General features: G+C 46.9%; 12 protein-coding genes across 12 annotated transcripts; 4 read left to right on the top strand and 8 right to left on the bottom strand.

Moving 5' to 3' along the window:
• The first annotated feature begins 130 nt into the window (after window positions 1-130).
• On the top strand, window positions 131-2366 carry V1512DRAFT_138829 (uncharacterized protein). Its single transcript, XM_066912992.1, has 2 exons — window positions 131-1860; window positions 1906-2366. Exons 1-2 carry the CDS (start codon window positions 195-197, stop codon window positions 2313-2315), a joined length of 2076 nt encoding a protein of 691 aa, XP_066772251.1. The 5' UTR covers window positions 131-194; the 3' UTR covers window positions 2316-2366.
• On the bottom strand, window positions 2307-3387 carry V1512DRAFT_275498 (uncharacterized protein). The gene has a single exon (XM_066917833.1). The coding sequence runs from the start codon at window positions 3356-3358 to the stop codon at window positions 2417-2419; it is 942 nt and encodes a 313-aa protein (XP_066772252.1). The 5' UTR covers window positions 3359-3387; the 3' UTR covers window positions 2307-2416.
• Window positions 3388-3491: 104 nt separating this feature from the next.
• Window positions 3492-4331, top strand: V1512DRAFT_261395 (uncharacterized protein). The gene is made up of 2 exons (XM_066916066.1): window positions 3492-4198; window positions 4270-4331. Exon 1 carries the CDS (start codon window positions 3503-3505, stop codon window positions 4151-4153), a length of 651 nt encoding a protein of 216 aa, XP_066772253.1. The 5' UTR covers window positions 3492-3502; the 3' UTR covers window positions 4154-4198; window positions 4270-4331.
• V1512DRAFT_290672 (uncharacterized protein) lies at window positions 4171-4694 on the bottom strand. Its single transcript, XM_066918220.1, has 2 exons — window positions 4566-4694; window positions 4171-4514 (listed from the first exon to the last, which is right to left on the bottom strand). The coding sequence occupies exons 1-2, from the start codon at window positions 4580-4582 to the stop codon at window positions 4211-4213; spliced, it is 321 nt and encodes a 106-aa protein (XP_066772254.1). The 5' UTR covers window positions 4583-4694; the 3' UTR covers window positions 4171-4210.
• Window positions 4648-6534, top strand: V1512DRAFT_223745 (uncharacterized protein). Its single transcript, XM_066913768.1, has 3 exons — window positions 4648-4930; window positions 4975-5708; window positions 5759-6534. Exons 1-3 carry the CDS (start codon window positions 4786-4788, stop codon window positions 6494-6496), a joined length of 1617 nt encoding a protein of 538 aa, XP_066772255.1. The 5' UTR covers window positions 4648-4785; the 3' UTR covers window positions 6497-6534.
• V1512DRAFT_223747 (uncharacterized protein) lies at window positions 6530-9152 on the bottom strand. The gene is made up of 2 exons (XM_066913769.1): window positions 8470-9152; window positions 6530-8413 (listed from the first exon to the last, which is right to left on the bottom strand). The coding sequence occupies exons 1-2, from the start codon at window positions 8858-8860 to the stop codon at window positions 6666-6668; spliced, it is 2139 nt and encodes a 712-aa protein (XP_066772256.1). The 5' UTR covers window positions 8861-9152; the 3' UTR covers window positions 6530-6665.
• On the bottom strand, window positions 9153-11330 carry V1512DRAFT_261400 (uncharacterized protein). The gene is made up of 3 exons (XM_066916067.1): window positions 10909-11330; window positions 9398-10860; window positions 9153-9346 (listed from the first exon to the last, which is right to left on the bottom strand). Exons 1-3 carry the CDS (start codon window positions 11250-11252, stop codon window positions 9201-9203), a joined length of 1953 nt encoding a protein of 650 aa, XP_066772257.1. The 5' UTR covers window positions 11253-11330; the 3' UTR covers window positions 9153-9200.
• Window positions 11331-12019: 689 nt separating this feature from the next.
• V1512DRAFT_261402 (uncharacterized protein) lies at window positions 12020-16673 on the top strand. The gene is made up of 4 exons (XM_066916068.1): window positions 12020-12926; window positions 12973-15434; window positions 15483-15765; window positions 15812-16673. Exons 1-4 carry the CDS (start codon window positions 12155-12157, stop codon window positions 16357-16359), a joined length of 4065 nt encoding a protein of 1354 aa, XP_066772258.1. The 5' UTR covers window positions 12020-12154; the 3' UTR covers window positions 16360-16673.
• V1512DRAFT_261404 (uncharacterized protein) lies at window positions 16448-17265 on the bottom strand. Its single transcript, XM_066916069.1, has one exon. The coding sequence runs from the start codon at window positions 16917-16919 to the stop codon at window positions 16707-16709; it is 213 nt and encodes a 70-aa protein (XP_066772259.1). The 5' UTR covers window positions 16920-17265; the 3' UTR covers window positions 16448-16706.
• Window positions 17266-17274: 9 nt separating this feature from the next.
• V1512DRAFT_138837 (uncharacterized protein) lies at window positions 17275-18819 on the bottom strand. Its single transcript, XM_066912993.1, has one exon. It carries the CDS (start codon window positions 18533-18535, stop codon window positions 17444-17446), a length of 1092 nt encoding a protein of 363 aa, XP_066772260.1. The 5' UTR covers window positions 18536-18819; the 3' UTR covers window positions 17275-17443.
• V1512DRAFT_138747 (P-loop containing nucleoside triphosphate hydrolase protein) lies at window positions 18819-20922 on the bottom strand. The gene is made up of 6 exons (XM_066912991.1): window positions 20530-20922; window positions 20313-20475; window positions 20200-20264; window positions 19643-20147; window positions 19464-19595; window positions 18819-19415 (listed from the first exon to the last, which is right to left on the bottom strand). The coding sequence occupies exons 1-6, from the start codon at window positions 20663-20665 to the stop codon at window positions 19103-19105; spliced, it is 1314 nt and encodes a 437-aa protein (XP_066772261.1). The 5' UTR covers window positions 20666-20922; the 3' UTR covers window positions 18819-19102.
• On the bottom strand, window positions 20912-23994 carry V1512DRAFT_261408 (uncharacterized protein). Its single transcript, XM_066916070.1, has 3 exons — window positions 23612-23994; window positions 21709-23561; window positions 20912-21657 (listed from the first exon to the last, which is right to left on the bottom strand). The coding sequence occupies exons 1-3, from the start codon at window positions 23787-23789 to the stop codon at window positions 21016-21018; spliced, it is 2673 nt and encodes an 890-aa protein (XP_066772262.1). The 5' UTR covers window positions 23790-23994; the 3' UTR covers window positions 20912-21015.
• Between the last annotated feature and the right edge of the window lie 410 nt (window positions 23995-24404).

The following is a 24404-nucleotide window of genomic DNA, read 5'->3' on the forward strand; positions in this document are numbered from 1 at the left end:
AAGATTTATGCAGACAAAACTGGAGGCGAAAAAGGAGTGGATGTACGTATTCCATCTAAATGTATGACGTAGTTAAGTATGAGCCGCTCGTCCTCAAACCCGCATTATAGTTTAATGAAAACTATACGTCAAACATTTGACGGGAAAGCAACGTTCATAGTTTATTCGTAATAGCAACACTTTACTTCATAGCAATGGATATTTTGACAAAACCTCAATGGAAAACAATGCTTGCGTTTTCGGACGCGATTTTCGCACCAGTAGACGTCGAAGTCCTGCGCAAGGTCGTACCAGAATACGCACAGAGCAAGGAGTACGATAAAATTCTGGTGCAATTTGCAAACGATGTGCCGTCAAAACACAAGGATTTTAAGCGGATAATAGGGACTGTAGTGCTGTCATCACTGTTACCGGATCATTTGGCTGACTTCAAACGGATACTGGGGTTGCTTGACACGAAGGCTGGGGCATTGGTTTTGACGGGCCAGTATAAACGTGTGCAGGATATGACACAGAGCGAAGTTGGAGAAGTGCTATTGGGATGGGCAAATGCGAGAATACCTATGTTTCGAAAACTGTATCGTGCAATGTTTGTCATGACCGTGGTTGCGTTCTGTCAGGGTTCGAATATCGTTTATCCTGCCATGCGATATCGTGACCGTGAACTCAACCACAATGATCCTGAACGGTACGGCAAAAAAACTTTTTACAGGTTTCAAATGGAGACTGTATCTGATTATGAGGATCATCGATTTGACGCCGTTATCATTGGATCTGGAGCCGGCGGCGGGGTGGCTGCTGCGCGGCTAGCCGAGAATGGGTTTTCTGTACTTGTGCTTGAGAAGGGCAAATACTATCATCAAGAGGAGCTTCATTTTTCTGAAGGTGAAGGACTGCAAAATTTGTACGAGAACTGTGGCGTTGTGAACTCGGACGATCAGAGTGTGCTGATTCTGGCTGGTTCAACGTTAGGCGGGGGTACAACGGTCAACTGGTGTGCGAGTTTACGGACCCAAGGGTTCGTGAGAAAAGAATGGGCACAGACGCACGGGGTCGAGTTTTATGACACCAAGACGTATGACGACGCGCTGGACGCGGTGTGCGAGCGGATGGGCGTGTCAGACAAGTATCTGGTGCACTCGAAATCGAACGCGCTGCTGATGGAAGGATCTCAAAAGATTGGCGCGAGCGTACGGCAGATTCCGCAGAACACAGGCGGCGCGCAGCATAGGTGCGGGTTTTGCGCATTTGGGTGCCGATTTGGAGAGAAGCAAGGCGGGACGAACTGCTGGCTGGCCGATGCCGGCAGGGCAGGTGCTAAGTTCGCGCAGCAGTGTCAGGTCAGGCACATTGTGCACGAGAACGGGGTCGCGAGCGGGGTCGAGGTCGAGCAGAACGGTGGGCTGGTTACGGTCTATGCCAAAGTGGTTGTGTGCTCTGCCGGGTCGCTGCACACGCCGGTCGTGTTGCGGAATTCTGGGTTTAAAAACAAAAACATTGGACGGCACTTGCAACTTCACCCGACGAACTACCTGCACGCGATATGGAAAGATTCTGATTTTAAGTCGTACGACGATACAATTATGACCGTGGTCAATTGTCATTGCGAAAACTTGGACGGCAAGGGCCGCGGAGTCAAGATCGAGTCGATGATGCAGCACCCAACACCATTGTATACTGCGTTTCCGTGGCATGGGCCGGAAAGCGTGAAGAGTGGAATGGCGGAGTACGGTAATACGGCGACGTATTTGCTGCTGGCGAGAGATGTGACGGAGGGTACCGTTGTACCGGATGCCGCGTCGAACAAGCCGAGGATTTATTACGAGTTGTCAGATACGGATAGACGGCATCTTGCAATAGGTGAGTTTTGTTGGGTGTGTCTGTTAAGTGGGTGCTGACCAGTAGCTGCTATACATGCGGCCGAGCTGGTGATCGCAGCTGGAGCAGAACAGGTTTACGCTGCAGACCGACGGATTTCACGGCTAATTGTCACTGACGAGATTCGACGCCTGCGAGGTCAAAGCAATGAGTTTAAAGGCTGGGCCGCGACCGTGCACAAATATATGAGTGGAAAGTACACGACGCAGGTCGCGTCGGCGCACCAGATGGCGTCGTGCCGGATCGGACCGAGCCCAACTGTGTCTGCCGCGAAAGTCAGTGGCGAGCTATGGGAGTGCAAGAACGTGTTTGTGGCGGACGCCAGCGCGATGCCGTCAGCAAGTGGCGCGAACCCGATGGTGAGTGTCATGGCGACCGCGTATGTGATTTCGGATAGTATTTTGGAAAGGTTGAAGACTGAGACTGATTTGGATTGATGTATATGGTCATTCGATGCACACTTGGGTATTGCCAACATATATGGACGGTCATTTAATATACACTTGGGTATTGGTTGATATCAAATGTCACTTGTGATTTATCTATTTCTGTCCCAGACAGATTTCTTTTTACGCTTGACAGAAGAATAGTCAGCACCTGTAAAGTCCCAGTTCTCACCCATAAACTCGTCGTTCCGTTGTTTCTTTCGCTTTTTCTTTCCATCTTCAGGCAACCTAACGTAATTCTCTTCCTCGTATCCGCGAACCCTGTCCTCTTTTGCCTGTGCATCGCGAGTCCGGGTTCCACCACGTCCATGCTCGAGCACGTTTGACCCAACCGACACCGACGACTCTGGCAAGTTTGACGTCGTTTGTTCAAGATATTCTTCCAACGCTCGGTTCTTTGGTATCCGGACTGGTTTCTTGTTGCGGTCGAGCACAGACGATGATCTTGTAGATGGGAGTTTTGTAGGATTGATCTTTGGCGGAACGTACTTCGCTTGTTTGACATTTGTGGTAGCTGTGGTTGGCTGCTTTGGAGCGGACAGAAGGTTGGGACGAGGTTTGTATGAGAGTAGGAGGTTGTCACCGTCGTCGTCGTCGTCGTCATCTTCATTTGAAGAAGAGCTGCTGTCTTGATCCGAGTCAGATTCAGAACCAGAATGTTTTTGAGAGTGAGAGTGAATACGCGGAGGAGCAGTAGCAGCACGCAGTAACTTATTGACCTGATAATCGATCTTCTTTTCTAATGGCCGGACACCACGTTCAAGTACTACTCTATCAGTCACGACGAGTTTTCTGATATTTGAGTCGAGATTTCCGTCTTTCTCTTTTTCTGTATCGAGTTCATTTAATGCGTAAAGTGACCTTAACGCGAGATGATGCAGGTAACTTGCGACTGTGGATGATTTGAGATTGAGTAAAGATATTCCAGGCGAAGAAGAGTCAAGGTTCTTCACGTCATCAGATTCAAGCAAATTTTCTATACTTAGCAACGTCGATTCTAACGAAGAAACGACGGTCCGAAGAGATTCTGCCATTTTTTAGGTAAAAATTCAGGAAGAATTTCATGAAAAATAAAAAATATTTGGCGGTTGGGAGTTCAGCTGACATTTTAAAGGGTTTGGTATTTATATATGAAGACCTGTGACGATGGCCGCTTGTAAATGACTGGAAATATAAAAATGGACCAGGAAACGACAGTGGCGACTAGGAGTACAGCTAGTGACGAGACGCAGAAACCAAAACGAAGAAATCATGTTCGAACTCGGAATCTGCCGCCGCGGAAAGTGCCGTGCAAGTTCTTACGGTCCGGGGAATGTCGACGCGGGGCTGAATGCTGGTTTCTTCACGATGAGCCAGTACGGAGTGTGCCGACTGAAGATTTTCACAATGGCCTCGAAGGTGAGCACGACAATGAAGACGAGTGTTGTGGGATCTGCATGTCGCGACCGGCAGTGTACGGACTACTGTTGAATTGCAAACACGTGTTCTGTGCAGATTGTATACGAGAATGGCGCGCGACAGAAGGGTTTGCGACGGTGATTGTTTCGACAGACGGGACGACGCGAAGTAATGAGTACATATGGCGCCCAGGAAGAAGCAAACACACGAGGATGTTGAACAAGTGCTGTCCGTATTGTAGGAAATTATCAGATTATATTGTGCCTTCTTCACGAATGCCTGTATCTGACGCGGACAAGCAGGCAATCATCACCGGGTACCTGCGTACGTTGCGCCATATTCCATGTAAATATGGACCGAGTAAGTGTCTGTTCGGGTATAATTGTCTATACGGTCATTCGGCCAAAGCAGATGAACCTGACAGGAAGTAGCTTAATTAGAATGGCGTTTGGGTGCTAATGCTTTTTATTTTAAAGGTAATTAACTAATTAATCCTGTAATGATTGAAGGCCTTTGCGTAGTTCGCTAATAACACTCGTGCCTTTAGTAGTCAAATGCGTTTTTTGTCCCCAAGAACTATTGCTTTTCTGACTTGTCCAGCCTTTGGAGTTTTGATAAATCACAATTGAATCGTTTGACTTAGCGCTCTCAATCGCATTAACGTATCCAGTATTGAGGTATTCTTCAACTTCACGGCCATTGAATCCACGAACAGCTACATGAGGTGTTGGTGGTGTTTGATTTGGTTGATTTGGTTGATTTGGTTGACTTGGTCGTCGTCGCCAATTTGATCTATTTTATCGTTAATTTAATCAATAAACAGATTAATCTGAACAGACTGACCTGTGTTCCTCACTCATGTGTTTGTATGAATCGTGAGAAATTTAGTGATGATTTCACTAATTCAATTCTCCCAACGTCACTCACTCACTAACCGTCCCCAACCTTACTAACTAATCGTCACTAATCGTCACTAATCACTATTTATTAACAGTCACTAATTATCTGTAACTCCTAATTCGTCACTAAATCGTCAATCGCAATTGCCGTCAATTGTCACTAAATGTTTACTGTTCCTGCTCTACATTCTGGTAAAAAAGGCTCCCTCGTACTGTCTTCTGCCAAAAACACGCTGGAATGGTCTCCCTCTGCTCCTCCTGGTTCTTCTGCTTCTGTCGCTTTATCTCTTGATCTTAGTGACATGACTGGTACTTCATTCTACTCTGCTTCTATGTCTTTACTAATTACCCAGGACTCCAAGCATCGCCAGCAACAGCTACGAAAAACAGAATGAAAATCACAACTGCGCAGTCAAATTTTATCTTTGAACTCCCGACACGACAGAACCTCGATGCGCTTAAATCAGCTCTGACTTCAACATCGTCAAGCACTCCACAACTTCCCAAGCAGAAATCAATCTCAGATGCAGACTTGCTTGCAGACACAGCACTACAGCAAAGCTTACTCAAATCAAACCCAAGTCTACAGCAGCAATTCCTAGACGCGGTTGTCGACCAACACTTACCGTCAGACGAGTTCTGGCGGACGAGAATTCCGATCCTACGAATGCAGTCTTTAGTGCAAACACAGCGCAGGGGCGCGTACAACGTGCTCGCATCAATCAGACCCGTGACATCGACGACAGCGCCAGAGTCTGGCGCCGGAGCACCGCAAGTCAGGGTCTCGCTCTCTCCCGACAAAATCAAAGATATATTCAAGCAGTACCCCGTCGTCCGGCGGGCCTACGACGACAACGTTCCGCCCTTGGCCGAGACTGCGTTCTGGTCGAGATTCTTTCTTTCGAAACTATGTCGCAAGTTGCGCGGCGAACGCATCGCGGCCACGGACGCGCCGGACACAGTCATGGATAAGTACCTCCAATACGACGAGGACGGCATGACTGAAGACCAGCGGGAGGCTGAGATTGAAAACACAAAGGTCATGCGGTTCGTTAATGTCGAAGCAAACGAAATGGACGACTCGCAGGTCAGTCACTCGGCCGACGACTCTGCACTTTAAACACTAATTGTCATTAGAAAGCCGGTAACACACCAGACTTCACCATGCGTCAAAATCCAGGCAAAGACACGCTGTCAATCATCAGAACAATCAACAAACTCAGCCAGAAAATCGTTGAAGGCGTCGAAAACGAAGCAGACTTACCCGAACAAGCACAGGAACAGCAAAAAGCCCGTGAACTCGCCCTCAACGACTTACAACCTGAACCCGAAAGCCCACACATCGAACTGCATCTCCGCAAGGCAAAACAATTGTCCCCTCCAGACTCGACCACACAGAGATTGCCCGAAAGCTCCGCGGCCCAGGTCCTCGATCACGTATTGTCGTCGGTCCCGAAAGACAACATCCACTCTCTGCTGTCTTCGGTCGCGGTCTCCCAGCGCGACACGGCGACGGTCCACACGCACGTGTTTTCACTCATCGGCAACCGCAGACAAACCGAACAGTCAATCCAGCCGGTAGACACGCCGACCACACGCGACCTCAAACTGTCGCACACTACCGCGGTCGAGTTTCTGCACCACTTCTGGACCGCGTTCTTGTCCGCAGACCCGTCGCGCGCGTCGACCGTGCTCCCGATCTTGGTGGCATCGGTCGACAAAAGCAAAACTAGACTCTTGTCCATCGTCAACTCAGCACCGGAGCAGGACAAGTCGACCGCTCAGGTCCGCATCACTCTCGACGCCCTCCAGCTCGCGCTCACAACGTACAATACCGCGCTTGCCCAACAAAAGGCGGCTCATCCTGTAACATAGTGTGACATAAAACATAATGCATCTACGACCAAATCATATTCATAAATACTTGTTAAACGAACGACTAACGCACAAAAAATACAAAATCAAAGAGCGCACATAGCAAACTTTTCATAATCTCTCACCGCTCTCCCAAGCTCAGGCAAATTCCTATAACGTAGCATTACACCTACTCTTCCTCCTTGCTCTTCAAAAAGTCATCGTACACTGCGACAGCTTCCTGGATCTTGCCCTTCAACGCACCATCGTCTTCAAGCAAGTTCAACAACTCAGCATTGTCCATCTCCAACAACATACCCGTGATCTTGCCGGCCAGCTGTGGCTGCTCGGCCTCAATCTTCGGGTACAAAGCCTCACCCAGCATCTGCTTCTGAATCTCAGGCGCTGCAGACGCAAGCGATGCGGCAGTCAGCTCAGACTCACCGGGTGACAATGGCGCCACACCGGCAGGACTGGTTCCGTCATCTTCCCGACGCTGCGATTGGTGCACCCGGCTTCCGCCCCGACCACCATTGTTCACACGACCACCCTGAGCACCGTACTGGTAGTTTCCACGAGGTCCGCGGCCTCCCTGAGGCGGCATTCCTTGTGGTGGCATACCCTGCTGCATCTGCTGTGGGGGGACCTGTCCTGGAAGAGGAACAGGTGGTTGCTGCGGCATGTACATGCCATTGTAGCCCATAGGCGGCATGCCATACATCGGCATAGGCTGTCCGTTAGGTGGCATTCCACCACGGGTGGCCCATTGCTGCTGGGGAGGAACACCCTGGCCTGGACGCGGCTGCATCATGACCTGCTGGTTTCCACCGGGGAAAGGAACTCCACGGCCAGCGGGAACAGGGGGGATGAAACCTTGCTGTCCAGCTCCTGGTCCGTAGAAAATGGGGTTGGGAATGTACTGTCCAGGCATGCCGGCAGTAGCAGCCTGCTGTTGCATACGGAGCTGGTTTCGAGCCTGGATCTGCTGTTCGAGCTGAGACTTGCGCACGTCCTTGCGCTGGGCAAGAGCGACGTACAACGGTTTGCCGTTGATCATGCGCTGGTTCATCTCGGTGACAGCCTTGGTCGCCTCATCGGGCGAAGAGAAGCAAACGAATCCAAATCCCTTAGACTTGCCAACCTCGTCACGCATGACCTTGGCGGAAGTGATGGTTCCATGTTCGGAGAACTCCTCACGAAGCTTATCATCATCAACGTCATCTTCCAAGTTCTTGACATACAAGTTCACGCCCTGGTACTTTGACATCTTCTCGAGACGAGCAGTCTCATACTGTCTGCGGAGTTCTTCCTCACGTTCGTGCTTCTTCTGAGCACGACCAACGTAAAGCTTCCTGCCGTTGACATCAGACTCATTGAGATCATCGACAGCACGGTCGGCATCCTCGTGGTTGACAAAGTTTACAAATCCGAATCCACGAGACTTGCCCTCGTCGTCCCTGGAAAGAGAGACCGAGGTAATGGGCCCAAATTTCTCAAACAAAGCTCTGAACTGGTCGTCAGTGACTTCGGTGTCGACGTTCTTGACGTAGACGTTTGTGAAGTTTGCCTTCATTTCGTCGAATTTAGACAAACGGTCCTTCTTGGCAACGTGGTGGCCAACAAAAACCTTCTTGTCGTTCAACAACATACCGTTGACATGCTTGATAGCGTTGTCAGCGGCCTCGGCGGTCTCGTAGTGAACGAAACCGTATCCACGGGACTGACCATATTCATCTACAGCGACCTTGCAGGACAAAATGTTACCGAAAGCGGCAAATGTGTCGTGAAGAGCCTTGTTGTCGATAGCAGTGTCGAGGTTCTTGATGAACACGTTTCCGGCACCGGTCTTTCTGAGCGAAGGATCACGCTGGGACCACATGATACGGCAGGGGCGACCCTTGATGGAAGTGTAGTTCAATTCCTCCAAAGCACGCTCACCTAAATATTTAGTTGGACTTGTCCGATTTTAACGTGAAATGAAAAAAAACACATACCATCGGCAGCGTGGTGAAAGTTGACATAAGCATAGCCAAGCGAACGTCTGGTGACAGCATCTCTGCAGACACGGATAGAAGCCACGGATCCAATCGGGTTGAAGAGTTCGAAAAGCATAGCTTCCGTGACAGAAGGCTCGAGCTCACCGACATAGAGAGAAGCGGAATGAGCGGGAGTAGTTGCAGCGGCAGCAGTAGCAGACGCATCTGACTCCGCAGTCTTTGAATCGTCAGTAGTGGCGGCAGCAGCCTCGGTAGTGGTAGACTCGACCGGGGTGGTTTCAACAGGCGTAGTTTCAGTGGACTCGACGGTTTCGACGGCTTTGACCGGGGCGTCAACAGAGAGAGCTTCGACACCTTCAGCAATAGCAGTAACAGAAGTATCTGACATAATGACGAACTAAAGAAATGAACTGAAAGAACAAAGGAAAAGCTTGGTGGACTTTATTTGGATATTTTTTGATTGTAAGATCGAGAGCGCGAAAGTTCAAGATTTGACCTGAACAAGAGAACTTTGAAGGTTTAAATTTTTCTTCTTTTTCAAATTTTTTTTGCCTAACTTTTTTATTTGAATAATAAAAAGTTTAGGATATTTTTAAATAATTTGAGAGAGTTGGAAGAAAAAAAAAAGGATTTTGATGAGAACTGGGAAAGTAAAAAGAAATTTGCAGTGAGAATAGGTGGTGAGGTAAATGTGAAATATGTTGTGCATTTAAAGTATCAAATGTAAATTACATTGTGATTCCATCGTAGGGACAGTCCATACTCGAATGACCATCACGTTCACATAGTGCACACCACAGTTTACGTGTGTTTGTGGTGGCTGTATTAGTAGCGGTACTAAACCCATTAGACTTACAGTCAATCAAGTCATGCCCTATTACAGTCAATATCGTCCTGCTTTGGGACAAAATAAGTCAAAACTCACCTTCAGCTCCACAAATCTCACAAACAAGAACTTTGCGAACTGGTGACATCGTCCTATTCATGGGTTTCGTGTTTCCATTTAAATTAACTGTAGAAACAGGTTTAAGTGGTGACTGTCCAGATATCCTATTTTGGCTTCGTTCATTGCTTAACGAGTCCAGTGCTGTTGAAAGTTGCTCTCTCACTGAAACAAGTTCTCGCTCAAGTTCTTGTTCTCGAAAGACCTTGGTCTCGATTATCCGTTCGAGATCACTTACTTCCTTTTCTAGCTGTACTCTTCTTTCTTTTTCTTGATCAAGTTCATTGTTTAGTCGTCTCATCACCGAGTCATCCAGTGGTTCATTTGACGATGTAGACAAAGACATTTGCTCTAATTTAGAATTCAGCTGTGAAATCTGTCCATCTTTAGCAAAAGCAGATTTCTGTAGATTCGCAAGCTCGTCTTTCATCCGTAGTTCAATCTCATGAGATTCTTCCAGACTACTTTCAAGTTCAGAAATCATTGCCTCCAGTGGCTCAATACTGCCTACCATCCCCGTTGCAGCAGACACCTTGTTCCGCAAGTCTTCGAGCTGGGCTTCGTACATATGCGTGCTTGCCATGTTTGCGCGTTCAAGCGTCTCCATGGTCTCACGAAACTCGGCTCTTTTAGAATCAAGTTCGGCAGTAAGGGCTTCGACAGTCGCCTCCTTGTCTTGCAATAACGTTCGTAAGTCCATCTCACGCTGCGTTGGTAGCTTGCCGTCGTCTTGGTCTTCCACTACGTCTGACTTCATTGCCGCGTCTGACAGTGCTTGGTATTCGGACAACGCATTTTCCATCTCTGTCAAGATCCGTGTTTGTCTTTGCAGTTCCTGATCCTTGGCTTCAAATCTATTCAAAGCCTGTTCTAACTCGTATTGCAAGTCTGCAACCTGAGTTTGAAGCTGTTCTTTTATTCCATTCCCATCCGCCAGCGAAGGGACTTCGTCATCTGAGATTTCTGTTGCCATCGACAACATACTTGGTCGCGACAGACGTGACACACTTCCTGGCATTGTTCCGATAGCCGATTTTCTTCTAGCTGTTGACGGCGTCGTAGTCCGTGGCGTGCTCTGAAGTCCATTAATCGTGTGGTTAGCCGGCGCAGTAGGTGAAAACATGCTCGAACGTGCCGTTCCGGTCCGAGATGTTCGACCTGACGCAATTGTGTTTGCCAAAGATTGCCGTCTTCGCGGCGTTTCTAGTCTGGCTGAATTAGTCGGTGGTGCATGGTGCAGAGCAGCAGATTGTAAAGGTAGCGGTGAGGCAGATCGGTCTGTTCGATTTGATGTCCGCGATGATGCACGGGAGCGTAATACTGAACCTGGCCGTGATATGCTTCCTGGAGATGTTATGCCATTATCTTGTGGCGGAGTAAGAGAAAGCTTTGTGAAAGGCACAAAGAGCCCTGACGTCGAATGAGATGGATTGAAGTACCGGATCCTATGAGTGTCAACACCAAAAATACGCCTTTCTTCCCTTAAAACTAACCCATTGACAGTGCCATTATTCTTTCCCTTGTCTGCGTCATCTCCTAAAAGATCAATCCCCGCGAATTCTCCGACTTTGCCGTGAATTGGTCCAACGTAAAGTACAACACCTCTCATCCCACCAGGCACGTACACCAGATCTCCGACCGCGAACTCAAGATAGTCATCTCCCACAAACTCTCGCGCAGACGACAGACGCGGAGATCCAAACCCTGCCGCAGAAGGTGGTCGACGGTAAGTTGATTGTTGTGAATGTAGAGGTGAAGGCGACTGAAGTGAAGACTGTTGAAGCGCTGTCCGCCTGCCAGTACGCGATATCGAAGCTGAGCTGAGCGGACGATCCATTTCAGCCTGCTTTATAATTACAATTGAGCCAGACAAGCCTTAGAAACAGATTTTGCTGATGTTCGTCGATATTTAACAAGGGGATTTGTTGTGTGTTGTGTCTTCTGAGCGTAGTGTTTACAGTAATTAAGGTTTAAACGAGAAGTTTATTTCAAAGTTATACGATTCTTTTTCGTTTTTTGCTCAAAATTTGTGTTTTTGCTGTGATTTCTCTGATATTTCTGTGATATTTCTGTTAATGTGTGATGTTCTTATAAGCTGATTTTGAACAGACTGTCATTGGACGAATAATATACTGATTTAACTGATTTGAAGCTGAGTTCATAGTAAAATTGAAGATGATCCGGTCAACCTACGTATCATATGCCATTATCGTTGAACTCTGCTTGTATTGTTTTGATTGATTTTATTATGGAACTAATTAACTGGCTACATGCTTATAATATACATTGAACTATACGACTTAATGGTGTTTTCTTGTTTAAATCATATCTTGCGATTATAGAAAAACTTAGCTTTTACTGTTCATTTCTTACCTTGTCTTGTCATCAAAGCTAAACAGAGAGCCCTCTTCTGGCCAATCTCTGCCTCAATTTTCTCTCAATTTATTTCCAAAATGATATTGAATACTAGTCGATATACTAAATAGTTTGTACTTGTCATACTAATTCGCTTCGGATCTTGCCATTTCTGTAAATTTTCACCTTTCTTGCCCTTTACTTCCACTGACCACTCCCCAAGCTCGAACTTTTCCCATCTGTCAAACCCACAAATTCTCCCAAATTTCACACCCTTACAATTTTAAGGCGAAAAAGCTTGACAGATTTGTCCGCACCAATTTATTTTCTTTTTGCAGATATTCACAAACCTCGTCTTTGTATCCCTCGTCTGTCCTTCATAAGATGTCGGCGCCTCAAGGCGGTCATGACATCGACCTCCCTGTCGAGCCACCGTCTGTCCTACATATTGCTCCCACGGCAGAACCAATACAAGATCTCACAGGCTCATCTGAGTTAAAGAAAGAGCTAGCACTAGAATTGCAACATCAATCGCAATCACCACAACCTACCGACTCTTCTGTGCCTGACTCAAATCAGTCCTCCACCGCCTCGCCATACGGGACCCGTTCAAGAGGACGTCAAGCCAGGGTCAACTACAGAGAGGACACTGAAGACGATGATTTACTATCCGGATCTTTACGGACTGTACTCGCAGCCAAAGACAAGATCCCTACGACAACAGACAAGAAGCGCAAACTGCCTACATCGAAGGCCGTCGTAGCGGACCCGTCACTTAACATTGCAATCAAGTTAAACGGAACTTCAAATCCCTTGCCGCGAAAACGAGTCGCAGTGGCAACACATTCTGACCCGGCCACAATTTCTGTCAATGAAAAATCATCTCCTGCCGCATCAAAACCAACCAGGTCGAGCGACCGACGAACGGCATCATCCATTACCAGAAAATCTAGCGCTACGTCGTCCTCGGTCAGAAGTCAAAGCGTGTCACAGAGCAAAAGCACAAGTCCCGCACCGCGAACAAGATCTGGCGCGATTCAACGGAAACCTGAGTCTGCTAAGTTCAACTTCGCCACAAATGTTCTCGACTTCTCAGAAGCAAAGATCGCCAAAGGGTCGTTGATACTACAAGACAACTCTGTTTATGCACCAAATGGTATTCTTTATCTTGGTTGTCAAAAATTCATGTTAAATGCTTTTAGATTGCGTCTATCTGGTATCTGAACCACCTAGTGAACCATATTATATCGGGCGCATAATGGAATTCATCGAGCGGCCGGTCTCCTCACAAAAAGCATCTGGCAGCTCAATATGGGACTCGTACCAGGTCAGAATCAATTGGTTTTACCGGCCAAAAGATATCCCGACCCGGTCAAGCGACTCCAGACTGCTGTTTGCAACAATGCACTCCGATCTATGCCCTCTATTGAGCTTAAGAGGGAAATGCTACGTCGCGCACAAGGCACATGTCAAAGACCTGGTCGAGTACCGCAAACAGCCTGATCATTTCTTGGTTGATAAGCTTTACGACCGCTACATCTGTCGGTTCTATGAAATGATCCCAACAGAGAAGATTCTCAACGTGCCGGACACTTTCGGTCGGATATTGCGGGAGCGTGTCAAGTTTGGCGTGGTCGAGATTGGTAGAGGCAAAGATTTGTGCACTGCAGCGCGGACCTGTGTCCGCTGTGGTCAGTGGTGCTCGCCGGACGAGTCCGTGTGCTGCGCGGTTTGCGAAAACGATTACCACATGAGCTGTGTCCGCCCAGCGTTGCTTAAGAAGCCGTCCCGCGGGTTCGCATGGTCGTGCGCGGTGTGCAGTCGTGATAAAGAACGCGAACTGGCGGAAAGTAAGGGTAAGCTTTTGCCAGGCTCGATTGAGGACGAGTTTGACGAGACCATGGTGGATGCCGAAGATCCGGCCAATGCTGCTGGGAACTCTGAAGCCTCGGGTAGCGGCGAGACTACTCCAGACGAGACGGAAATTCAACCTGCATCGAGAACGGCGTTCAAGGTTGCTGATGATAAACTGAGCAACGAACAAAAACGAGAACTTTCTCTTTGGCCGTACCGGTATCTTGGGATTCATTGCAAACTGGGCGAGATACTGGACAACAATGACCGTATATTTCCACGCGCCGCGTCTCGGTTGGGCAATAAGCACCAAGCCGTTGTAGCCGAATGGGGTGGCCGCCCGGTTCAGTTCGTCGAGCGTGAACCACCAAAGTCAAAAAAGAAGAAACAAAGCAAGCCATTGAGCAGGAAATCGTCAAAAGACGAGTCGTCGGTGCTAGACGACACGATTCCGCTTAGCTCGTCAACCACGTCAGTCACTGTTGCCAACGGTATTTCACTTAATGACCCGTGGGTTCAAGTGAAACCCAATGGATATATTGAGCGTGGTGGTGACGACACTGTAAGGTTACTGTGGATGACGCCAGAAACCGTACCGGCAGAGAAAATTGATGAGTTTTTGGACAACACCAAGTCATACGCCAAAGCTTTAAAAATGCTGCCCTCATCGCCGAACTTCATCGACCAGTGTTTAGGTGCATTGATGGAGTGCCAGTTTGATGAAAAGTTAGCGCTCAAATTGGTGTCCAAGTTTACGAGAAAGTCGTTGAAAGAACCGACTTTGACCGCGATTGAAGTCAAGAAATTCGAGGACGCGGTCAGAAGGTACGGGTCAGAACTACATCCAGTGTTTAAAGCCGTCGGCACGGTTTCGTCTGCCGACATTGTTAGATTCTACTATTTGTGGAAAAAAACCCCATCCGGTCACGCGATCTGGGATCACTTCGAAGGTAGGCGGCACAAGCGTGACCAGTTAAAGTCAAAAACAGAAGATTCAAGCTTGGTCCCAGGAGAGCACACCCAACACTTGGTTGACGATGTCGCCGACTCGCAGGACGATTCGGCATACGACATGAGCAAGTGTCGGACCCAAAAGCAAACCTTCAAGTGCAAGTTCTGCAAGACCCCGAAGTCGCGGGCGTGGCGGCGGGCACCGGGGTTTCCGATTGCGCAATCTAGGTCGACTACTGCGCTTTGCGTTCGATGTGCAGAACTCTGGCGTCGATATGCAGTCATGTGGGAAGAACCGGAGGAGGTACTTAGACGGGCTTTGCAGCGCGGGTCTCATGGCAAGAAACGCCAGGTTGAAGAAGAATTGCTTCGAGAACTTGACGAGGGAAACCGGTACGAGAACTTCGCATCTGATTTATCCGACGTCGAATCAGAAGTAATAGAACAAACGCAGCCTAAGATTGAAGCCGATGAGCCTCCACCGGAGAAGAAAGTACAAAACAGAAAACAGGTCAAGTCGGTCTCAGTGCCGCAAACTAAAACGCCGTTGTCTTCTCAATCGAGAACACCGCCTGCGACTCAAAGTAAGTCCGGTTCGCAGGCAAAAGGAGCTTCTGCTTCGGTGACAGCTGAACCTGCTACGAACGGATCATCAAAGAAAAAAACAATGGCCGCTGTACGTGAACGGCAAGCGCAAACAGAATGTGGCGTGTGCGGACTGCTAGAACCGATCGACAAATTACTGCGGTGCCATGATTGTCACATGGGTGTTCATCGGTCTTGTTATGGGGTCCGGGTCGTGCGTCGCAAATGGCGATGTGATCCGTGCAGAAACGACAAAAGGCCAAGTCATTCAATTGTATGTTTCTTCAATTTCGATTTGTTTACAATGCTAACGAGTACTCAGGTATATAACTGTGTTATCTGTCCCGCTAAAGTAAGTAAAGACATTGCGAATGTCGCAAACGGAGAGCGACAGCCACGGGACGCTTTGAAACCGACCGCAGGAAACAACTGGGTGCATGTGACATGTGCGGTTTGGACGCCAGAAATTAAGTTTACAGACTCGTACGCGATGAGTGTTGCTGAGGGAGTCCCCATGATTCCAAAAGCCAAGCTCATTGAAATTTGTGACATTTGCCAGACTCGGCAAGGCGCATGTATTAATTGTGCGGCATGTCAAGTTCCATGTATGTTTTTCAAGCACGTTCAAGATGCTGTCTCTAACTTACCTAGTTCACATTGGGTGTGCTCAGAAAGCAAACTACCAGTTTCGGTTTGATACAAGGCCGGTGAAAAGTACAAGACGCGAACGAGTGCCGGTCGTGAAGTTCGGGCTTGAAACCGGGTCATTGACTCCGCTGGTCTGGTGTCCAAAGCACAGTTTGCGGAAGATGCTAGTTCACAGTATGACTGAGCCAAGTCCTGCAAACTCACTGACTGACCCTAGTGTTACGTCTTTAATCGGAGGCGGTCTAGGTCCGGAGAGAAATGTGCTTAACCTGTACACACAGACTTACAAGCAAGCGGACTTGTCCCTAACTGGTACCGTTCGGTTGGCTCAGCAGACCGCGGCCGCAGTCGATTTCAACTTGACCAGCCTCGCCGCTTTAATGGAGACACAGAAGGGGAAGACATTTTTTGAAAGCATTGGTGTGCACAGTCCCGACAGCGACGATACGGTAACCGAGTCGAACTCGGACACCGAGAGCGTCCAAAGTGCGGAGGATGCGTCCACAGCCGGGTCGATTGAGCCCGTGATGGAGGAGGAGATTAAGAGTTGAAAATGAGAGGAGGTTGTGCATATGTACTGTAAAATATTGATCACTTTGTAACTGCAAGATTTGAACTACGGTGTTCATGAGTACTGGACGGTTTGGAAAATTTATAATGATTTGCTATACATTTAGGGACTATAATGAAAAGTTCTTTTATCTACTTGTTACCCTTTAGTGCAGTCCAGAGCATAGAGATACGTAATTTGTTGGTTGCATGATCGCAACGCTGCGTGTTTTCAAAATATAAGCCAAGCCTTTGCCAGTCGCAGTCTATGGTCTGAGTTGCAGTAAAGGAACTGAGCAGGGGACCACCAAACTTTAATAGCCGTTTTGACAGGATGAAAAAACATACTTTACGGCGTCGGGAGCTTAGCAAGCAAATTGAGTACAGTATTATTTCCAGGGGTATCGGAGTTCTGATGCGGTAACCTTATTTTGTCCCCTGAGAGTTTCTCGAAATCTAGGCATCCGTGGGAACTGGGAATCTCGCCACATTCGTCACTGATATATCGAATTGCAAATAATATTAAGTAGAATAAATGTTCCGTAGCGTTTTTAAACAGCATGCAAGCCGGCTACGGGAGCGGAAGTCTGTAATCACCGTACCGGGCAACAGGTGTTGGGGGTTGCTGATCAAAACAAGAATTGGCTCAAAGTAACGGTTGATCACTAATCAAAATCAGCTCATTTTCAACGATTTACCGACCCGTAGAAGAATGCTCATGGACCTCACGATTTTGTTGTTCACTAAAGACATAATTTCGAGTTAAAAAAAAAATAAAGCTGATTTTGAGTTTTCTGACAGACAAACTGCGCGAACCGCGTCTTGTTTCATCGCATTTTGCTCACTGAAACAGCGAACAGGGGGGTGAACACAGCAAAATAAGCTTTGCGGCTTACCCTTGATTGACTCAGATCAGCAAATCTTGCATGAGAGGATAATCATTTATTAAAAGAATAAATTACAAAGAGGAAATATAAACTGAGTAACCTTCTCCCCAACCTATCTAAGTATTGTGAATATAGACATCAAGTGCACTAAACTTACTATATATGTTTATAATTTTTTACAGTATTAGAAACAGTTGATCTAAAAATACTTTCCTTTAAGTCTTTCGTCATACTCGTATGTGTTGTATCCGTTGTTTGACTTGGGAGTGTAGAACGAGTCACGATCGTATTTTGTCAATGGCAAGCCCTCCTTAATTTTGGCGACCAAGTCAGGGTTCGAGATAAAATATCTGCCAAAAGCGGTCAATGTGTTCTCATGAGCCTCAACATAGGCCTCGGCCGTGTCTGGCATGAAGCCACCAGCAGCGATCCAGGGTCCCTTGAAAATGTTACGGTACTGGTCAGTCGACTCACCAGGCTGGACTTCGCGTTCCTCAATCCCCGATATACGGGGTTCGACCATGTGGATGTAGGCAAGTTCGGGGTGCTTGTCCTGGATTGACTTGACAATGTAAGAGAAAGTTGGGACAGGGTCGTCCATCTTTTTGATCTGAGAGTTAGACGTGGGAGAAAGTCTGACACCGACCTTCTTGTCGCCAATGGCAGAGGTAACCTTATCGAGAATCTCAAGCAAGAATCGCGACCGATTCTCGACTGAGCCACCGTAGATATCTTCACGGAAATTGGAGGTCGACTCGGTGAACTGGTCAATGAGGTATCCGTGCGCGCCGTGAATCTCAACTCCGTCGAATCCAGCTTTGATGGCGGTCGAAGCAGCAGCAGCGAAGTCGTCTTCAAGCTTAATAATCTCTTCAATGGTCAAACTTCTGGCGGCGGGATAGTTGTCGAACTGGGTAGCACTGGCACTGTAGACATCAGTTTGCTTGTTGCCAGGATTGATACGGCCGATAGCCCAGATCTGGAGGAAGATGTATGATCCCTTAGAATGCACAGCGTCGGTTACCTTCTTCCAAGCTGCAACTTGGTCCTCGGTGTAAATGCCGGGGACGTTAGAGTAAGCACCAGCAAACAACGATACGTCAGTAGCCTCGGCAATCAATAAAGTACCAGGAATGAGAGCACGTTTAGAGTAATACTCTGGAACCAAATCCGACATTGGAGAGCCGTCGTCTTCAACACGGAAACGAGTCAAAGGAGCGAGCACGACACGGTTTTTTAGCTCCATGTTGCCTACCTTGATGGGCGTAAATAAAGTCTCAACCATAATCATAAATGTAAAATTGAGCTGAGCTGTATGTAAATGAAAAATTGGTGCTACCCAAGATGAAACGAAATGGCTGTCTTAAACAAGTCTCTACCGTGGACTGGTCTGTGCGGGAAGTTTGAGATTGACGTGACGCTTCTCAAGTATAGGTAAAAGGTTTTAAAACTTGGTATGCAAGCTGCCGATTAATCAGCAGCCCGAAAATCAGGTAGCTGCTCTTATCAGCAAGTATAAATCTGTAAGAGTTTTAGCATTTTCTAGCATTTTCTAGCATTTTCTAGCATTTTCTGTCACTTTCAAAGTCATCTTGATTCATTAATTGTGTTCGAACACACTTTGCATCCCGATGCGGCTCAATACGCTTACCAAGAACCCTTTGAAATTTGTCTTGTCACAAATCAAGCAAATTTATACGACAAAATATACATCCTGGTCGTTCAACCAACAAGACAACAATCACTACAAAATAGAAACAGTGAATGAGCCAAAGAGCAAATAATGACAAATAACAAAACAAAAATAGAAAGAAGCAGTCCAAACTAAATGACTATACAGACCAATACAGAATAATGACTAATTTCCTTCAGATCCGAAATCCTTCGTAAACTCATCATGTCTCTTGACATCATCAGCATTCACGGTCGGACGAGAACTCTTTACCGCTTTGACGAAATCTTTGAACAGCAAAGGCGGCTCTTCTAATTGATCTCCGCCGATGTCCATCCATGCCATCTCTGTAGCTCCTGCGTCTCCAGGAGAGCAAGGCGTGAGTTTCCGAGTGCCATCTTTGGAATCAACCCATTTGAAATGTGTCGCCATCTGCACCTTTCGAATCGGCTGCATCAAAGCGTCGCGAACAGCAACAGCAATATCATGACCAGAGTATCTATGTTTACGTCAATATGAAAGCACAGAAAACATCAAGTGCACTTACCCTTGAGTCATTTCTCCCAATGCTCTGTAGTCAGCCTGCGTCAGTTCACATGGAGTAGAACCAACGTTAAGTTTAAACATAGTTGTACGGGCATCTACCTCCGGAAGGGCAATATAAATACGACGTTCAAATCTGACCATTATCAGTAACTGTCACAAAATATCGCACAAACAGCATACCGCCGTCGAATAGCAGCGTCAAGTTGCCATGGAATATTTGTAGCTCCAAGTACGAGCACACCAGTTGCATCATTACCGACACCGTTCATTTGTACAAGCAATTCGGTTTTAATTCTGCGGGAGGCTTCGCTCTCACCTTCGCCACGTGGTCCACAAAGAGCATCGACCTCATCAATAAAAATCACAGACGGTTTGTTTTCACGTGCCATCGTGAACAGCGCCTTGACTAATCGTTCGGATTCACCCATCCATTTACTGACCAAATCAGAAGATGAAACCGAAAAAAAAGTAGAGTTTGCCTCGGTCGCGACTGCTTTAGCCAAGTATGATTTACCGGTACCTGGTGGGCCATACAACAGAATACCAGACACTGGGCGACGGTTGCCAGTGAACAATTGTGGAAACTTGATTGGCAAGATAACCGCTTCCTTCAAAGCATCCTTTGCCAGCTCAAGACCTGCGATATCTTCCCAACGCACATTGGGCTTCTCAGACAGAATCGCACCTAACCAATTCTTAATTTCATAGTTGCTTACCCAAACATTGAAAAACGTTACCTGATAAGGCACTCCGCAGTTTCTTGTTATCATTATCTTCCTCATCGCTATCGTCACCTTTCTTTCTACAACAAAGCGTTAGTAGTCGTCTAATAACACAGTCTTCCAATTACTTTGCTTTTCCACCCGCTTTTCCTTGTTCCTTTCCATTAGCACCAACTGCCCGCTTAGATTTACTCTCTTGATTGTCTAAAAATGACTTTAATTTCTCCGCTCGGTCCATATACTCGGCTGTCTTTGCACGGATCAAGTCTTTGTTCTTTGGGTTCTTCTCATCTGTAAATGGTTAGATGGTCAGTCTCAGTCTCAATGCGTTAGAAAAGGGCATACATTTTAACGCCGTCATAAAATACTCCAAGCTAGCATAATACTGCTTAGAAGCCTCTTCAAACTGCTGGCTATTGTCCGCCTGAATGGCTTTCTGAACAGTCTCGATCGCCTTGCCGAGGAAGTCCACGTTCGACATGCCTATTAACTATTCGCAATTTGACTATTATCGAGTGAACCAGATGGTAGGACAATACGTCTGCAAAACACAAACGTATGTCAAATTTTAGATAGAATGCTACCAGCTAAGGAACGCCGGTCTATTTACTATTGTAGTTGACGACGAGGCTATGTTTAGCATGGAGACTTTAGTGATAAGTTACCGCCGCGCCACTGCCTGTCTCAATTCTCGATGCAGTTGCCTGCGTACATTTCAGCACACAAGCGTGTTACTCAGCACTAATATACGCTTTTATAATTCATCAGTATGGTACATGTATTTCTGTGTAAGACCCAATCGATGTCAACAACATAAATTTGCTCAAACGTTTACAACTTTGCTTTGTCATCAACAAGCTCGACCGCAGCCGACGAGATGGCAACCGAGTTACGCTCGACAACTGTGGTCTGGAAAATGACTTTGTTGCCATCAACCTTCCACATGTCAACCTGCAGCGTCTCCCCAGGGAGCACAAATCCAGCGAAGCGGACTTTGATGTTTTTGAACATCCCGAACAACTCATATATTTGTTTACCTGAAATTCCGAAAGTGCACAAACCGTGCAAGATCGGGCGAGGAAACTTCGCAGCCGATGCAAACGCAGGATCAATATGTAGGGGATTGTAATCGCCAGAAAGTCGATACAATGCTGCCTGCTCTTCACTAGTTTTGACTCTGACTGATGCGTCCGGCGCACGCTTGGGTGGAACGTTGGCTGCTGTTGCAACACCCCGGTCCTTGCCCTTGCTAGGACCACCGAATCCACCCGACCCGCGGAGGAAAACTGTAGACTCGTTCCAAAACACGGGTTTGCCGGTCTTTGCGTCAACCGTCTCTGTGCCAGTGATGACACACGCAGCTTTGCCTTTGTCTAGCACTTCAATTAAACTTGGCTTAGAAATGAGCTCGCCAGAAGGAGGAAGAGGCCATGACTTAATTTCCAGATATTGTTCTCCGTGAAGTAACATCATCTTTGGTTAAATTAGTGCATTTGCAGATATTTGCACCACTTCTATACATACGGGATTGAAATTGGGAACCAGTTCATCCATATCAATTGCCATCGAAGCACCGAGATATGGAACAACGCCAAATGTAGGCAGAACGGTAAAGTCGTCTGATCCTTCAAAAACATACTTGAGCTCTGTTGCTTTTGCTCCAAGTCCAAGGTTATACAAAATCAGATCTTTTGCTTCATAATTGAACGGAAAGTCGAGAATCTTTGTTGATACAGCGGCGCCTGATCCAGAGCTTGCTTTATTGTTCATATTCTCCAGAATGGCTCCTAATGAGTCTTGAGTTGTTGTAGGATGAGTCGAGCGACCGTCATCAAAGTCAGTAATCTTGGCCCATTCTTTAGCGATTGCCTCTGGCGTCAATTTGACATCAACTGGGAAACCAACTCCACCAGTTCGCTGCCATCTTGTCTGACCGATCCAGCCAGAACCAATCTCATAAAGCCCTCCAGTAGCAGGTGATTTGTCTGACGACAGAAGCACAGTTAGTGGAGCAACGTAGTCAGGCTTGAAAGCTTGTACAAACTCTTCTGGCATGATAGTGCGAGTCATGTTTGTACCAGCATTGGGCGCGATAGCGTTGACAAAAATGTTATACTTCTTGCCTTCCAGCGCAAGTGCTCTTGTAAATCCCAGGATTGCGCATTTTGCTGTTGCGTAGTTGGCTTGACCAAAGTTACCGTAAATTCCGGAAGTTGAAGTAGTATTTACAACGCGCCCAAACTTTTGCTTCAAGAAATATGGCCAAGCGGCTTTCGTTACTTTGTACGTACCACGCAAATGTACATTCATGACCAAGTCCCACTGGTCATCTGTCATACCGGCAAATGACTTGTCTCGAAGAATTCCAGCATTGTTAACGACTACATGCACAGTTCCAAATGCGTCAACTGCAGACTTAACGACAGCATCACCATCTTCAACTGAATGGCGATCTGGAACTGCGGTACCGTCGCCGTACAACTTGTTGATTTCCTTAACGGTAGGCATGGGATCACCAACATCGTTGATGACAAGTTTGGCGCCATACTTTGCAAAAAGCAAAGCATACGCTCTTCCTAAACCACCTCCCGAACCAGTGACAATAACGACTTTATCTTTCAAATCTACCGGCTGGCCTTGCTTGTTAGCTGGTAGTTCTAGCGCTGACTCGAGTAGACCCATGAAGTCATTGGGTCCCGAGGGGTATTGTGGCGGCTGAGATTCGAAATCGTCAATTTCGGACCATCGAGCTAAAATTGCAGAAGGCGTGAAAGTGTCGTCAGTCTTTAGTAGAATACCGTTTCCGCGCTCCCATCTAAGTTTAGACACAAACCCAGCACCAGCCTCGTAGATGCCACAGTTTTCACTAGTGTCCTTGTGAGTCAAATAGGCAACGAGAGGAACAATCCATTCTGGCTGGAGCAAAGCAAGTAAGTCTTCCGGCATAACAGACTGGGTCATACGGCTAGCGGCAATTGGAGCAATTACATTGGCTAAAATGTTGTATTTTTCTCCTTCTTTAGCCAATGTCTCTGTGAAACCGACCAGGCCAAGCTTGGCAGCCGAGTAATTTGTTTGACCAAAGTTTCCGTAAAGGCCAGCAGCAGATGCGGTGTTGATGATACGACCAAATTTCTGTTTACGAAAGACAGGCCACGCGGCTTTAGTTGTTTTGTAGGCACCTTTGACATGGACCAATTGAATCAGATCCCAGTCGGCGTCTGTCATGTTGCGGAAAGAGACGTCGCGTAATATACCAGCATTGTTGATGAGAATATGAACTGAGCCAAATGCTTTAATAGCAGTTTCAATGATTTTGTCTCCATTTTCAACCGAATCATAATTGGCAACTGCTTTTCCGCCTGCCTTAGAGATCTCTGCATCAATATTAGTACGGTGAAACAGGAAATGAATTTCAATAGCTCACCGTCAACCACCACATCAGCTGCTTTTGTGTCATGTCCTTCTCCTTTAGAGCTTGATCCTAGATCATTTACGACGACATTTGCACCGCGAGAACCGAAGAATATGGCATAGGCTTTTCCGAGACCTCCACCAGAACCTGTAATGACGACAGTCTGACCGTCGAAACGAAGATCGGCCATTGCGCTTTTTAATATGTAAGAAATGACTTGAAAGGTAAAGAAAAAAAGAGAGTATTTACGCAAAAGAGGAAAAGCGCGGACTTTAGAAATGGCAGATCGCTAGATTAAATAGCTACTTTGTGGGGTTGAATTCAATTGCGCGGGGAGTTGGGCACGTTGAGCATGAGAGCCGAGGATGAACGAGCTTTGTTGTGGTACCATACACACAAGCTCGTGCAGTGGTAGGAGTCTGTGATACTATACCCATAATATTATATGGGAAAATATGTTTTATCTCTATTGGGTTAGGGCTGACTTAACTACACGTGATATTGTCAGTTAAAGTGTACGTTATGAAACCTTAAGTGCACATCATTAATCAATTATTATCAATTTAGAGTTTACAGTGCACTTGTCTGCTCGCGGCAGCAACTTTATTTCTTGTCAACGTTCGCTCGCGCCTTCTTTCTCTCTCTCGGTGTTATTGAATTCGCTCTCGCTCTCGCTCTGACTTTCTTTTCGACTAGCACAGCTTAACTTGACCTTCATCACAATTTTATACACTCATACTTATTTACTACTGGAGAATACTTTTATGTTTTTTGTTTTAATTAACGCTCATGCCTGTTCTTGTGA

This window comes from Lipomyces arxii, assembly GCF_038497795.1.
Source record: "Lipomyces arxii strain Phaff 12-163 unplaced genomic scaffold V1512scaffold_5, whole genome shotgun sequence".
Lineage (NCBI taxonomy): Eukaryota > Fungi > Ascomycota > Lipomycetes > Lipomycetales > Lipomycetaceae > Lipomyces > Lipomyces arxii.

Bases quoted from the DNA above. Each gene is read 5' to 3' on its own strand.
- V1512DRAFT_138747 (XM_066912991.1), bottom strand. From the start codon at position 20,665: ATGTCGAACGTGGACTTCCTCGGCAAGGCGATCGAGACTGTTCAGAAA. The intron at 20,148-20,199 runs GTAACGTTTTTC...AGAATTGGTTAG, and splicing joins ACTGCGGAGTGCCTTATCAG to GTGCGATTCTGTCTGAGAAG. The intron at 19,596-19,642 runs GTATGCTGTTTG...GATAATGGTCAG, and splicing joins GACGCTGCTATTCGACGGCG to ATTTGAACGTCGTATTTATA.
- V1512DRAFT_261402 (XM_066916068.1), top strand. From the start codon at position 12,155: ATGTCGGCGCCTCAAGGCGGTCATGACATCGACCTCCCTGTCGAGCCA. The intron at 15,435-15,482 runs GTATGTTTCTTC...ACGAGTACTCAG, and splicing joins AAAGGCCAAGTCATTCAATT to GTATATAACTGTGTTATCTG. The intron at 15,766-15,811 runs GTATGTTTTTCA...TAACTTACCTAG, and splicing joins TGCGGCATGTCAAGTTCCAT to TTCACATTGGGTGTGCTCAG.
- V1512DRAFT_261408 (XM_066916070.1), bottom strand. From the start codon at position 23,789: ATGGCCGATCTTCGTTTCGACGGTCAGACTGTCGTCATTACAGGTTCT. The intron at 23,562-23,611 runs GTGAGCTATTGA...ATATTGATGCAG, and splicing joins AGCTGATGTGGTGGTTGACG to AGATCTCTAAGGCAGGCGGA. The intron at 21,658-21,708 runs GTATGTATAGAA...ATTTAACCAAAG, and splicing joins TGGTTCCCAATTTCAATCCC to ATGATGTTACTTCACGGAGA.
- V1512DRAFT_138829 (XM_066912992.1), top strand. From the start codon at position 195: ATGGATATTTTGACAAAACCTCAATGGAAAACAATGCTTGCGTTTTCG. The intron at 1,861-1,905 runs GTGAGTTTTGTT...GCTGACCAGTAG, and splicing joins TAGACGGCATCTTGCAATAG to CTGCTATACATGCGGCCGAG.
- V1512DRAFT_261395 (XM_066916066.1), top strand. From the start codon at position 3,503: ATGGACCAGGAAACGACAGTGGCGACTAGGAGTACAGCTAGTGACGAG.
- V1512DRAFT_223745 (XM_066913768.1), top strand. From the start codon at position 4,786: ATGTTTACTGTTCCTGCTCTACATTCTGGTAAAAAAGGCTCCCTCGTA. The intron at 4,931-4,974 runs GTACTTCATTCT...CTAATTACCCAG, and splicing joins TGATCTTAGTGACATGACTG to GACTCCAAGCATCGCCAGCA. The intron at 5,709-5,758 runs GTCAGTCACTCG...AATTGTCATTAG, and splicing joins ACGAAATGGACGACTCGCAG to AAAGCCGGTAACACACCAGA.
- V1512DRAFT_261404 (XM_066916069.1), bottom strand. From the start codon at position 16,919: ATGCTGTTTAAAAACGCTACGGAACATTTATTCTACTTAATATTATTT.
- V1512DRAFT_275498 (XM_066917833.1), bottom strand. From the start codon at position 3,358: ATGGCAGAATCTCTTCGGACCGTCGTTTCTTCGTTAGAATCGACGTTG.
- V1512DRAFT_261400 (XM_066916067.1), bottom strand. From the start codon at position 11,252: ATGGATCGTCCGCTCAGCTCAGCTTCGATATCGCGTACTGGCAGGCGG. The intron at 10,861-10,908 runs GTTAGTTTTAAG...TGACACTCATAG, and splicing joins AATAATGGCACTGTCAATGG to GATCCGGTACTTCAATCCAT. The intron at 9,347-9,397 runs GTGAGTTTTGAC...TGACTGTAATAG, and splicing joins TGAGATTTGTGGAGCTGAAG to GGCATGACTTGATTGACTGT.
- V1512DRAFT_223747 (XM_066913769.1), bottom strand. From the start codon at position 8,860: ATGTCAGATACTTCTGTTACTGCTATTGCTGAAGGTGTCGAAGCTCTC. The intron at 8,414-8,469 runs GTATGTGTTTTT...CTAAATATTTAG, and splicing joins CTTTCACCACGCTGCCGATG to GTGAGCGTGCTTTGGAGGAA.
- V1512DRAFT_138837 (XM_066912993.1), bottom strand. From the start codon at position 18,535: ATGATTATGGTTGAGACTTTATTTACGCCCATCAAGGTAGGCAACATG.